Below are 12610 nucleotides of genomic sequence, written 5' to 3' on the forward strand. Positions count from 1 at the left end.
TAATATACTAGGGATACACCGAATCCACTAGATTCGGCCGAACTCCTGAATCCTTAGCGAAAGATTTGGCCGAATACGAACCGAATTTGAATCCTAATTTGCATAAGCAAATTAGGAATGGGAAGGGGGAAACATTTTTCCTCCTTGTTTTGTGACAAAAAGTCATTCGATTTCCCCCCGCCCCTAATCTGCATATGCAAATTCAGATTCGGTTCGGCCGGGCAGAAGGATTCGGCCGAATCCTGCTGGAAAAGGCTAAATCCCGAACCGAATCCTGGATTCGGCGCATCCCTATAATATATACACACGTGTTCCTCAATGCGCAAAACTGGGAATAGTATCATTCTGACATCAGAACCTGCTATTTATATCTTAAAGATGAAGGCACACTGCTGACCTGTTGATGGTAATGCCCAAATTCATGCTGTGTGAGTGTGTTGCTGGTGCCAATAGCAACACAAAATAAAGAAGTTATTTTGGCTCAGTTATAGGAGCTGTAGAGGTTAAGTATGTGTCCTCTCCTATGTTTCTGCATGACAACGCCAGTGTAATACTTGCTCTGACAGCACCCATGCCCCCATTTTGCCAGTTGGCACTGCTAACTGTGCTAATATGGATAACTGTGATGACGAGGTCTATAGTAACCCCCTGTTTCCACCGTGGCCATTGTACATTGCAATATGGCCGCCACTCTGACTTGATGGATGGGTTGTTCCTGTAATGGGCTGGTTATTCTATGGGTAGAAGTCCGTTCCAAGGGCTTCACTCACATCCTGTCAAAGTTATTTGAGCACTAAGTGTGGTTCATTCATCTACCCCTCGTTTGTGGCAACAAACTCCATTCTGGATTCTCTGTATTTATCAAATGTCATTTGGGAAATATAGTATTCATTTCATTTACATATAGCTGTGGGTTTCATATGTTGCTATTGGGAGAAGCAAAAGAGGGGGTTTTGCTTGGAGTTATGAGATTTAAGGTGCAGGGAGTGGTACTTCAGGAACTAGAGGAGATGCTTACCTGGCCTTTTTAAAGAGGGGAAGTGAAAGCACAGCATACTGATATTTGTATAGTTGTAGATAAAAGGGGTCTTTGCTGCTTGGAGTTGTGCATGGCAGTGAAAGTGCCAACAATTAAGCTCGACTATGTCTGAGTAGGGGACAGAACAAATATTGAAACTTGTAGGAAATCTAAACACTCATCTATTCCAAAAGTTCACCAAAAGAGCCACTACTAGAATATAAAAGTTAATGTACTCCCCTATTAATAGTCTATGAGCACTCACCTGTATAACTTAGCCTGCAGTGCTGTGCCTTTATATGGTCTCAAAACGATTGTGTCTCCTAATATCCTTATTATTTACAGTAGGTGGGTATACACTCTCACTGAGGTGCAGGTGAGACTTATTCTTTATATAGAATCATATGAGAAATGAGTGTAGAAGTGAGGCAGACCAAGAGTGAGTGAATGAGGTGAGTTTAGGAATGGGGATGATTGGGGGAACAGTTGGCAGGGAAATTCATTGCAATATATGGACAACACTGTGTGTGTAAACGTGTGGCATGCTACCCATCTGCTCATGCTGAAGGTGCCTGATGGCTGCCACATACCTTCCTGCTACCCTCCCTGATGGCACCCAGGCAGTGCTCAGCATTTTTCCAGGAATAAATCCTGTTACTTATTGGTTACTGTGCCTTGTGTGTCACTAGCTTGATAATCAGAGCTCATGTCAGCCAGCAGAGGGGGTACTCTGACTTCTAATTCATCTGGAGAACAAGGAAGATTCTAGTAGATCTGTCTCCTGTCTGTACTGGTGCATGGGCACCACTTACTCCGCAGTTCTTCAAATGTCTAACATGATTTTTTTGTGCTATTAATCCTTTTGATATCTGTGCAAACCTCTATACATCTGTTCTGGAGCTCTCCCAGTGGGGCTTATTGTAACACAGAATGTTGGGGGTGTGGTGGCCAGGCAGTAACCATTCCTATCCTGTCCCTTTATAACAGGGTTTTGCAGCACTAGATGCTTCTTTATTTAGGGGAAATGAGAGTAGAGCAAGCATTAACCCTTCTGGGACTGGTGGGTGTGGGTATGAGGGATAATGGAAGGAATTGGCAGAGAAGCCAAATGTCTAAAACATGGATCCCAAATCTCTTTTTAAATATAAAATATAAATATAAAATAAGTTGGAGAACAACAAAAGCATGCAAAAAGTTCCGGAGGTGCCAATTATGGGCTGTGATTGGCTATTTGGTAGCCTCTATGTGGACTGACAGCCTGCAGGAGGCTATGTTTGGCAGTACATCTGTTTTTTTATGTAAACAAAATTTGCCTTAAAGCCAGGAATTCAAAAATAAGCACCAATGAGCGCAACATCCATGTGGTTGGTGAGCAACATATTGCCAAATGAGCAGTGCTTAACTCCATATGCCCACCAAAGGCCTGCGCGATCGAGATCTGCCCAATTTTTGGTCAGATATTGGTCAGGGAGGCCCGTCGGAGGGCACCATTCACTGGCAGACAAGATGCTGAATTGGTATAACGGACCCAAATCATCAGCTTAAATCTGCCCGTATATGGCCACCTTAAGAGAAACAATATGGCACCTCCCTCATATATGTATGAATACAAATATACAGAGTAGGAAATTTCAGGACACAAGATAAGCTATATCCTAATACTGTAGGTCTTACCTATATGTAAAAATACCAATATACAGAGATGGAATGTTCTGGGCACTCAATAAGCTATTCCCTCACACTGTATTGTCTAAAGAAAACAGTATGGCAGCTCCTACCAGTATGTATACAGAAAAGGATTGTTCTGGGCACACGATAACCTATGCTCTCATACTGTACTGTGTAAGGGAAACAATGGTACCTCCATCCCATATGTATTATGAATATGCAGAGAAGAATTACTCTGTAATTAAATATTATGGGGTTTTTTTTTGGGGGGGTGGCATTATTTGGTTTCTGTTAGGGGATTAGGATATGAGTTTTAAGGATGAGCGTGAGCAAATAAAAATTCCCTGGGTTAAATAGCACTCCAATAGCAATCCTTGTATATAAAAACAAAGTTTTGTATGCAAATCCTAGGTGCAGATTATTTCTGGAGAAGATGTGGGGAGAGGATACATTAGATATATTTGTATCATGAATGTGGCTCTGGGATGGGAGGTAACATGTGTTGGTGCTGCCAATCAGTCAGTGAAGGACTTTGTGTAGGTGAATTAAATAACACACAATGCATGTTGCCTGCTCTCTCTGTTTGAGTGTGCATTTATGTGTATGTGTGGGGCACGTTTCTCCCCTGGTAGTTTTGCTGTAGAAGGTTGTTATGGAGCTGCTGGCTCAAACCATAAAATTGGGGTCCCCAAGGGACTGCATTTACTTGTTGCGGTGCAATGACAGCTGTTTGAGGATCCTCCAAGGAACGGAATGGGCGAGTAACACAATATTAAGACGCTCCACAGATCTGACTTCATTTCCCGTCTCTTCTCGCCGTGGCAACACCTCACCCATGCACATTTCACAGTGTTCCTTGGTGGGATCCGACATTCCCAGCATGTCCACTGGATCCCTGTCTGCTCAGGTCTGGAATTCCTCTCTGCTGCTCTCTTCTCCGGACTCACTTGGGGAGGAGTAACGAAGGATGCTAAGGAAGCTCATTTGCCAAAGGATATGTACCCGTAAGATCCAAAGGCTTCTAATGGCGGCTCAAGGCTTTTTGGTTTTTTTATCACTTCCCCCCCCCCAGCATTTTGATGTGCATGCAGTGGAATATTTAGCTTGGAGGGTCACAGCACTGATTGGAATTGCTTCCATTGTGAGTGAATGCACTGTGACATAACCCTGGCTGCTGTACAGGGAGGATTCCCATCACTTGTATCTCTGGCATCCCCACCCTACAGCCAGGAGCTGCTGCTTCTTCTGCTTTGTCTGTCTGCAGGAGAAGCACATCTGCGTGGTTGTATGGCTGGGTGCGTCCATGTGTGTCTGTATTTTGGTGTATTTGTGCCGGGCGTGTTGCTTTCTGTACCTCCATGCTTCTGTCTGTCTGTCTGAGCTGCAGCCGTGGGGGCAGGGAAGTGCGACACATGGGGACATTTGTTACATTGATCCCTATGAGGGATCCCACACAGGACATTGTGTTGCACTGCTTTTAATAATCTCTCAGGGAAATTTCACACTGATCATGCTAAATAACAATGGTTATGGCGTTTTTATGAACTTGGGCAGTTTGTGCCATTTTTATGGAATTTTACTAAATGGGGAAAGGTGTCAGCACATCTGGTCACTCTGTCTCCATGTGACGGCAGACATGTTTAAACAGTGGGGGGGGGGGATTTAGCTGTGAATTCAGGGAAGACTAGATTTACATAACAATTGGTTTAGCCATTGTCTGTGAGGGAGTCAGGATGAATCAAATCCTTCTTTCTGGAAGATATACTTGCCATTATCAGTCACCCAGTGATGGGAGGTAATGGGCATCTTCTAGTCCCACCATCCTTCCTTTCTACATAGATTTGATTGGAATTCCTTGTTCTTATTTTATCAAATTTTGAACTAATGCCACACTGTCTGACTGTAGGAGGCACTTACCCCCCCCCACACTGATACATTATTGGTTCGATATGTAATTTTGTCTTCATTATGGCATTTTATATATGGTGCAAAGTTATCCTGAGGCTGTTGGCTTTAGGGCATGCTGGGGATTTTAGTACAACTGTGTGGCCACATTCTGTAGAATGTTTTACCATAACTGAGTAAAAAGCTCTAGAAGCTCTGATTGTTTAGGATAGCAGCTGCAATATTAGCTTGGTGTGACATCACTTCCTGCCTGAGTCTCTCCCTGCTCACTTATAGCTCTGGGTTCAGATTACAGCAGAGAAGGGAGTGGGGGAAGAGGAGCCAACTGAGCATGCTCACACCCGGGGCAAGTAGGTTTAAGATGAAGGCAGGAAGTCTGATACAGAAGCCCATGTGTACACAATAGAAGGAAATAAATGCAGTGTTTCTTTTGACAGAGGACTCAGAGCAGCGCTACTTTGAGGGTTTACTGGTATATTTAGGTGGACCTTTCTGATGAGGCTTACTTAGCTTTAACCTTTCCTTCTCCTTTAACCCTTTTAGTCTACTTGTTGGCTCCTAAGTGTCTGGATGCCACATGAATTGCACGCTCAGTAACTTGCCCAATTTTAGCATCTGCTTGTGTTTCACTCTAAACATCAAATTGTGACAAACTGATATTCTCTGCAGATAAAAACTTTGATGATGAAGATTCTGTTGATGGCAACCGACCCTCATCGGCCAGTTCTTCCGCCTCTTCTAAAGCCCCTCAAACTGCCCGAAGAGGGGTAAGCCTAGGGACTGGCCGCAGGCCAGGGACTTCTAGTGCTGCACCCAAGACAGGAGGTGAGTCATGGACAAATAGAAATCTTCTGTGCAGTGTTTTCCTAGCTGCGATTAAACTGCAATCCCCAGTTCGTGGCCTTTTGAGATTCTGAGAGTTGTAGTTCAGCTGGGATGCTGAGGATATTGGTTGTATTTGTGCTTATTCTTCCCCATCCCCTGATACTGTCTGTCACGTCCCTTTATCCGACTGACCCTTGCAATTTATCCTTATTATTCCTCCATTTTTGGCACCTGCTAGAGCACTTTCTCCAATGTCAGAGACCCGCATCTTTAGGGTAAGGACACACGAGGAGATTCAGGGAGATTTTGTCGCCTGGCTACTAATCTCCTTGTCTTTTGAGCAACTATCTCCCTGAACTGCCTCAGCGTTTTTCCCCATAGGCTACAATGAATAGTTGCCTGCGCTAATGCACACACGGTGATGCGTTTTCAATAGTTGCCCAAAGTTGCCTCAGTGAGGCAATTTCAGGCAACTATTGAAAACGCATCACCCTGTGTGCATTAGCGCAGGCAACTTTTCATTGTAGCCTATGGGGAAAAACGCTGAGGCAGTTCAGGGAGATAGTTGCTCAAAAGACAAGGAGATTAGTAGCCAGGTGACAAAATCTCCCTGAATCTCCTCGTGTGTCCTCACCCTTATGTATTATCTGGGTCGCTAATTTCCATGGGTATGTGTCTCTCTCTCTCTCTCTTATCTCCTATTAACTAAATCAGATCATTGATTGGCTTGGGTCTGATGCTTCACTCTGTATCCATAGGAAGCACGGTCTGTATGTCATTTTCCACAACTTTAGCTGATCGCTGGCCATGGTGCTGAACTGCTCATTTCCAGCCTGCCGGGTTACAAGGACACTGCCAGTCTCTCTGTCTGTGCCAATTATGTACAGCCCAGTGACATGCGCACTCCTTGCAGCTCATGCTGAAATCAATATCTCAATGTGTTAGGGGAGGGGCTAACCCACATAAGGGCAGACATTTTGGTGCAGTTTCATGCAGATTTCATGCTCTCCCCCCCCCTGAATTGGTTTCCATGTTTTTCCAAACTGCAGGAACTGCCAAAGAAGGAGCGGGAGCCCTGGATGAGGAGGATTTTATCAGAGCGTTTGAAGATGCTCCCACTGTCCAGGTGATTTATCTCTAAACTATACTGCTATACTGAAGTATCCACTTAAAACCTTTCGCCCCCATGCTGAACTTTTTCACAAATCATTAACAAATAAGCATTTTTATATTATTTGAGATATGAAATGTTTTATTATTGCCAAATATTATCTGCTGCAAATGACTGACTGCCATCTGCTCCCTCAGTCTAACAGTCTTCCTGGCACAGTCTGGGACTTACAGCAGGAGGGAGTTGTTTGCAGCAGGAAATAAAGGTTAAAGGAACAGTAACACCAAAAAATGAAAGTGTTTTAAATGAATGACAATATAATATAGTGTTGTCTTGCACTGGTTAAACTGGTGGGTTTGCTTTAGAAACACAACTATAGTTTATATACAGTAAAGAATCTGCTATGTAGCCATGGGGGCACTCATTCAACATTCAAGCACAGGATACACAATATATAACGGATAAGTCTGAAGAATCCCATTGTATATTACACAGCTTATCTTTCTATCTGTTGTGTATCCCTGAGCCTTTTCTCCTTTTTTCAGCTTGAATGTCTGCCCCCATGGCTACATAGCAGCTTGTTTATATAAATTATTTTAGTCTTTCTGAAGCAAACACACCAGTTTTACCAATGCAGTGCAACACTATATTATATTTTCATTGCTTTAAAACTTTTTTTTTTTACTTTTTGGTGTTACTGTTCCTTTAGACCAGTTTCTCAGCACTATAGGAATGACTAATTGTGCTTTATTACTGTGCCTTGTTTGCGTTGTTGCATGTTTGCTTAACAGTATCACTGGAGAAAATTCACAGGTATCTGTAGTCAGGGAAGCGGAGTGGGGGTGAGGTCAGGGGAACAAAGCTGTGGGGGGAAGAGTCAGTTGGATTTTATATCTGTAGAATCCTTTTTTTTTTTAAAACTGGGGGAGTAGGCGATATCTCATCTAATAGTTTCCCCTTCTACAACCAATTACCTCTGCTGTCAGGTTGGGGCTCATTGAATGAGTAGCTGTTTGCAGCAGCAGATAAAATGTTATGCTTATTTTACAAAGTTTTCCACGTGGAACTGCTCTTGCACCTTTTCATTATTTCCATTATTCCATCTTTGCTCTTTAGCTTTAGATGGGCTTTAGCTCCCATTGGTTACCTGGCCCTCGCTGCCTTGGTACCACATTGCACTAACACCTTTGCCCTCTCCTTTCAGATCTATTCAAGCCGAGACCTAGAAGAGTCCTTGAACAAGATTCGAGAAATCCTCTCTGATGACAAGCATGACTGGGAGCAGAGGATCAGTGCTGTAAGTGCACCCTCATTCCTTACTTACATTGTGCAAAAAGCAGCCCAGATTACACTAAGTGGTCTGTTTCTAAATTTAGTTTTTGGGGTTTGACTTACTTGGTTTAACATATTTCATCTTTGCAGCTGAAGAAGATCCGATCTTTGCTTTTGGCGGGGGCAGCAGAATATGATAATTTCTTCCAGCAACTCCGCCTGCTCGATGGAGCATTTAAACTCTCTGCCAAGGACTTGCGCTCTCAGGTTGTACGGGAGGCCTGTATCACCCTGGGGTAAGTAGATCTCACTCTTATTATTTAACGAGGCAGCTGTATCCACAACTCCCAGCTACTTCAGGAGCATGCTAGGGTTTACTGCCATGTTTAGTAGTTAGGCTTGAAAGCTCCTGGGCTAGAAGCCTGATATTGGTAGTCTAAAACCGCTCATAGCTCAAACATTGCAAAAGTTCTTAGAGTACCACTATTATGTTAATCTGTTTAAGCAGTTTACTTCCCTTTTATCTGTTTACATCTTTTGCGTACTATACATTTGTCCATCACGAGGAAACTTCAGGCAACTTTGGAAAACGAAGCGCTGCGTGTGCTTTAGCGCAGTCGACTTTTCATTATAGGGGACGGGAAGACACGCAAAGGCAGTTCGGTGAGATTGTCGCCCAGACGAAGAGGCGATTAGTCGCCAGGCGACTAAATCTCCCCGAATCTGCCCGTGTGTCTCAACCCTCATCAGGTTAGCAGACTTCCTCAAGGCATAAGTAAACACTCTTTACCAGAACACCCAGGGCGGTGTAATCTATTAATATCTGGTGACCTGGGATTAAGAGGCAAAGAGTTTGGAGGGAAGCACATGCTACCTTTCTGGGGTGGTCAGTGGGGTTCTGGGATATTCGCTCTTAAATCATAATGAAAGTGTATCAACCACTCATTTCCTCATTACATTTGCCCCACCAGACACTTATCCTCAGTTCTGGGGAATAAATTTGACCATGGTGCAGAAGCAGTCATGCCAACAGTCTTCAATCTGGTCCCTAACAGTACCAAAATCATGGCCACCTCTGGAGTTGTAACCATCCGGCTAATCATACGTGTAAGTACTGGGGCAATTTCATATATTTTTGACATGAGGAATTTTCTTTTTGTTGCTTTTTATTTGCCCCAAAAGCATTGGTAAATTGGCTTATTCTACACAATGTTTTGACGTAGCTCATCAATTATGGCTTAATTGGGCTGGTTTCTCTGTAGTTACACCCCTGTTACTATAGATTCTTAGACCTGTGAGTGTTAACTGGTGGTTGGTTGCTGTAGGTTGCTAGACCACTGAGATATAACTTGAGGTTTGTTGCTTTCGGTTATTAGATCAGTGAGAAGTAACTGGGGTTGATTGCTATAGGTTAGACAATTTAGATATAATTGGTTGCTATAGCTTACTAGACCAATGAACAGTAACTGGGGATAGTTGCTGTAGGTTAGTAGGCAATATAACCTAATATAATATAAGAGATTGGCTGCTATAGGTTACTAGATAGTGAGATAGAACTGGAGGTTGGTTGGTAGAGCAGAGCTGACTTTTACAACATAAACACGAACACATAGAGAAATATTGTTGGTGTTGGTGAACCTTTCTTTGGGAGTCTCTTGCTCTGTATTTAGGTATTTGCAATGTGTAGTATCTAACACTGACCCTTTTCTCTCTCCCTAGCACACACACGTCCCACGGTTGATCCCCATCATCACCAGTAACTGCACCTCCAAGTCTGTTGCCGTTAGAAGGTTTGTAATTTACTGTTATTACCTCATGTGAGACCTTTGGGTTCTCACACCCTGCCTGGCCTGTGTTCAGGTGTCTCTATAGGACTTTGCTCTGCTTGGAGACAATAGAAATGGTTTTCAGTTCACATTATGTTGCTGCTTGTTCCAGAGCCAATTGCAGTTGGTCATCTTTTATATTTTTGGCCTCAGTATTTTTCCTCTCACCAATATATAATTCAGTTTTTTTTGTTTGTTGCCATGGCCCATGACCCTAGCAACCAGGCAGGGTTTACATTGATGACAGGAAGAATATATTAAAAAAAACTTTTTCTAATATTGTGTCACATGGAATGGGGGGAAGAAGTAGGCAAGTGATAGCGGTAATGGGGTGGCTGTCAGTAATGCATTAAGTGGCATTGAGAATGTTGGGGTAGAAAGAATGAAGAGAGGGGAGGGTAAATAGACACTGATAAAATGAGGAACCTTTAAGATTTAAAGGAACTGTAAAAAGTGTTTTAAAGTAATAAAAATATAATGCACTGTTGCCCTTCACTGGTAAAACTGTTGTGTTTGATACACAGCCGCTTGTTTATATGAACTATAGTAGTGTTTCTGAAGCAAACCAATCAATTTTACCAGTGTATGACAACACTACATGATATTTTCATTACTCTAAACACTTTCATTTTTTGGTGTTACTGTTCCTTGAAAGAGACGTTACCATGATAAAGGAGTGTAATATTCTAGCCAACCTAAATACCCATACTCTGTGGCTGCTAAGGGAGGCAGCTCTCTAATTTAGCTCTCTAATTTGGACCTTGGTGTCTCTCTGTGTCTGACCTATCAGTCAGATTGTAAATCTACAAAGCAGATCTTCCATTTACATGTTGCTTGTCTTCTTCATGTATGTTTGTGTCCCCCGCAGACGCTGCTATGAGTTTTTGGATTTGCTTCTTCAAGAATGGCAAACTCACTCACTCGAAAGGTGAGAACAAAGTTGCTATATTTATCCTGCATACCAGGAGGCCCTATCATTTTCTCAGCGTGTGCAATGTGTGGGAATAAAAGAATTATAGGTCCTGTTTATATATTGTGTAAATCATATGGGACTAGATTAAAATGCTTATGTGTCTGTTAATGGGTGGGAGCTACTACTGCTGAATTAAGTCTATAAGGGTACTGGCAGACGGGGAGACTTGTCGCCCTTGTTTAAATCAGTGATATCACGGCCAACAGATCTTGTGAGGCAGCATGTGTGTTGTTTAGAAATATACAGGGAAGCAATATGTGTTTTTTAACACTATTCTCATTATGTGTTAATCACTAATGTGTAGGTGTTGCAACTGTATCTTCTAGGGCAGTGCTGTCCAACTTCTATGGTACCGAGGGCCAAAATGATACTGGCCTATGTGGTGGAGGGCTGATAATGGAAGTATGTGTTGGCCACTCCCCTTTTAAACCACACCCAATGTAAACCACACCCATGTTACAACCCCCAACACATGATTAAACACCTGGGGGCCCTTAACAACAATTTCCAAATGCTTACAAACCCCAAGAACAAACCCCGAACAGGTTTACATTCCACAGGTAGCGCAGGGCAAGCAGAGAATGGCACACACAGGCAGCACTGGGCAAGCAGAGAATGGCACACCCAAGCAGCACTGGGCAAGCAGAGAATGTCACACCCAAGCAGAACTGGGAAGCAGAGAATGGCACACCCAAGCAACACTGGGCAAGCAGAGAATTGCACATACAAGCAGCACTGAGTAAGCAGAGAATGGAACCCACAAGCAGCACTGAGTAAGCAGAGAATGGAACCCACAAGCAGCACTGAGTAAGCAGAGAATGGTACACACGCGCAGCACTGAGTAAGCAGAGAATGGCACACACAAGCAGCACTGAGTAAGCAGAGAATGGCACACACAAGCAGCCCTGAGTAAGCAGAGAATGGCACACACAAGCAGCCCTGGGCAAAGCAGCCCTGGGCAAGTAGAGAATGGTACACCCAAGCAGCACTGGTCAAGCAGAGAATGGTACACCCAAGCAGCACTGGGCAAGCAGAGAATGGCACACAAGCACCACTGAGCAAGCAGAGAATGAAACACCCAAGAAGCACTGGGCAAGCAGAGAATGGCACACAAAAGCAGCACTGGGCAAGCAGAGAATGGCACATCCAAGCAGCACTGGGCAAGCAGAGAATGGCACACACAAGCAGCACTGGGCAAGCAGAGAATGGCACACCCAAGCAGCACTGAGTAAGCAGAGAATGGCACACACAAGCAGCACTGGGCAAGCAGAGAATGACACACAAGCAGCACTGGGCAAGCAGAGATTGTCACACCCAAGCAGCACTGAGTAAGCAGAGAATGGCACACACAGGGAGGGAAAGCAGAGCAGAAGACAGGGAAACCTATCATTCTAATATGTACTACATGCAGTGACACAGTGCTGGTGCCCCATTAGCATTTTGAATAAGGGGTGAACAATGTGGGCAGTTTCAGTCTGGGTCTCAGGTGTGAACAATACAGGGGATTACAGTCTGAATTTGAGGTTTAAATAATACAGGGACCAGTTCATCTCTGTAGTGATACCTTTTAAACTTTAAAATATGGTAAGCAGACTCAGCATGTGGGGGGGGCGGGTCACGGCCCGCGGGCTACCAGTTGGACAGCCATGTTCTAGGGATTGATCTGGGCACACAGTAAACTATACCCTCATACAGTACATTTGACCCGTGAGCCACAGTCAAATGTAAAAAAAATTCAAGAGCAACACAAGTATGCAAAAAGTTCCTTGGGGTGGCAATTATGGTGAGAACAAAGTTGCTATATTTATCCTGCATACCAGGAGGCCCTATCATTTTCTCAGCGTGTGCAATGTGTGGGAATAAAAGAATTATAGGTCCTGTTTATATATTGTGTAAATCATATGGGACTAGATTAAAATGCTTATGTGTCTGTTAATGGGTGGGAGCTACTACTGCTGAATTAAGTCTATAAGGGTACTGGCAGACGGGGAGACTTGTCGCCCTTGTTTAAA

At 43.6% G+C, this 12610-nt stretch overlaps 1 protein-coding gene across 19 annotated transcripts in view; it reads left to right on the forward strand.

Moving 5' to 3' along the window:
- clasp1.S (cytoplasmic linker associated protein 1 S homeolog) overlaps positions 1–12610 on the forward strand; it is a 103757-nt gene that overhangs the window by 45868 nt on the left and 45279 nt on the right. For 17 of the 19 annotated variants that reach the window (XM_041577772.1, XM_041577776.1, XM_041577774.1 and 14 more), the window contains 7 exon segments: positions 5261–5416; positions 6466–6542; positions 7732–7824; positions 7950–8095; positions 8771–8906; positions 9519–9589; positions 10494–10553. In XM_041577772.1, the coding sequence (XP_041433706.1) occupies positions 5261–5416; positions 6466–6542; positions 7732–7824; positions 7950–8095; positions 8771–8906; positions 9519–9589; positions 10494–10553 (739 nt within the window). 19 annotated transcript variants of the gene reach the window in all.

The sequence above is a fragment of the Xenopus laevis genome, chromosome 9_10S (assembly GCF_017654675.1).
Source record: "Xenopus laevis strain J_2021 chromosome 9_10S, Xenopus_laevis_v10.1, whole genome shotgun sequence".
NCBI classification, from domain to species: Eukaryota; Metazoa; Chordata; class Amphibia; order Anura; family Pipidae; genus Xenopus; species Xenopus laevis.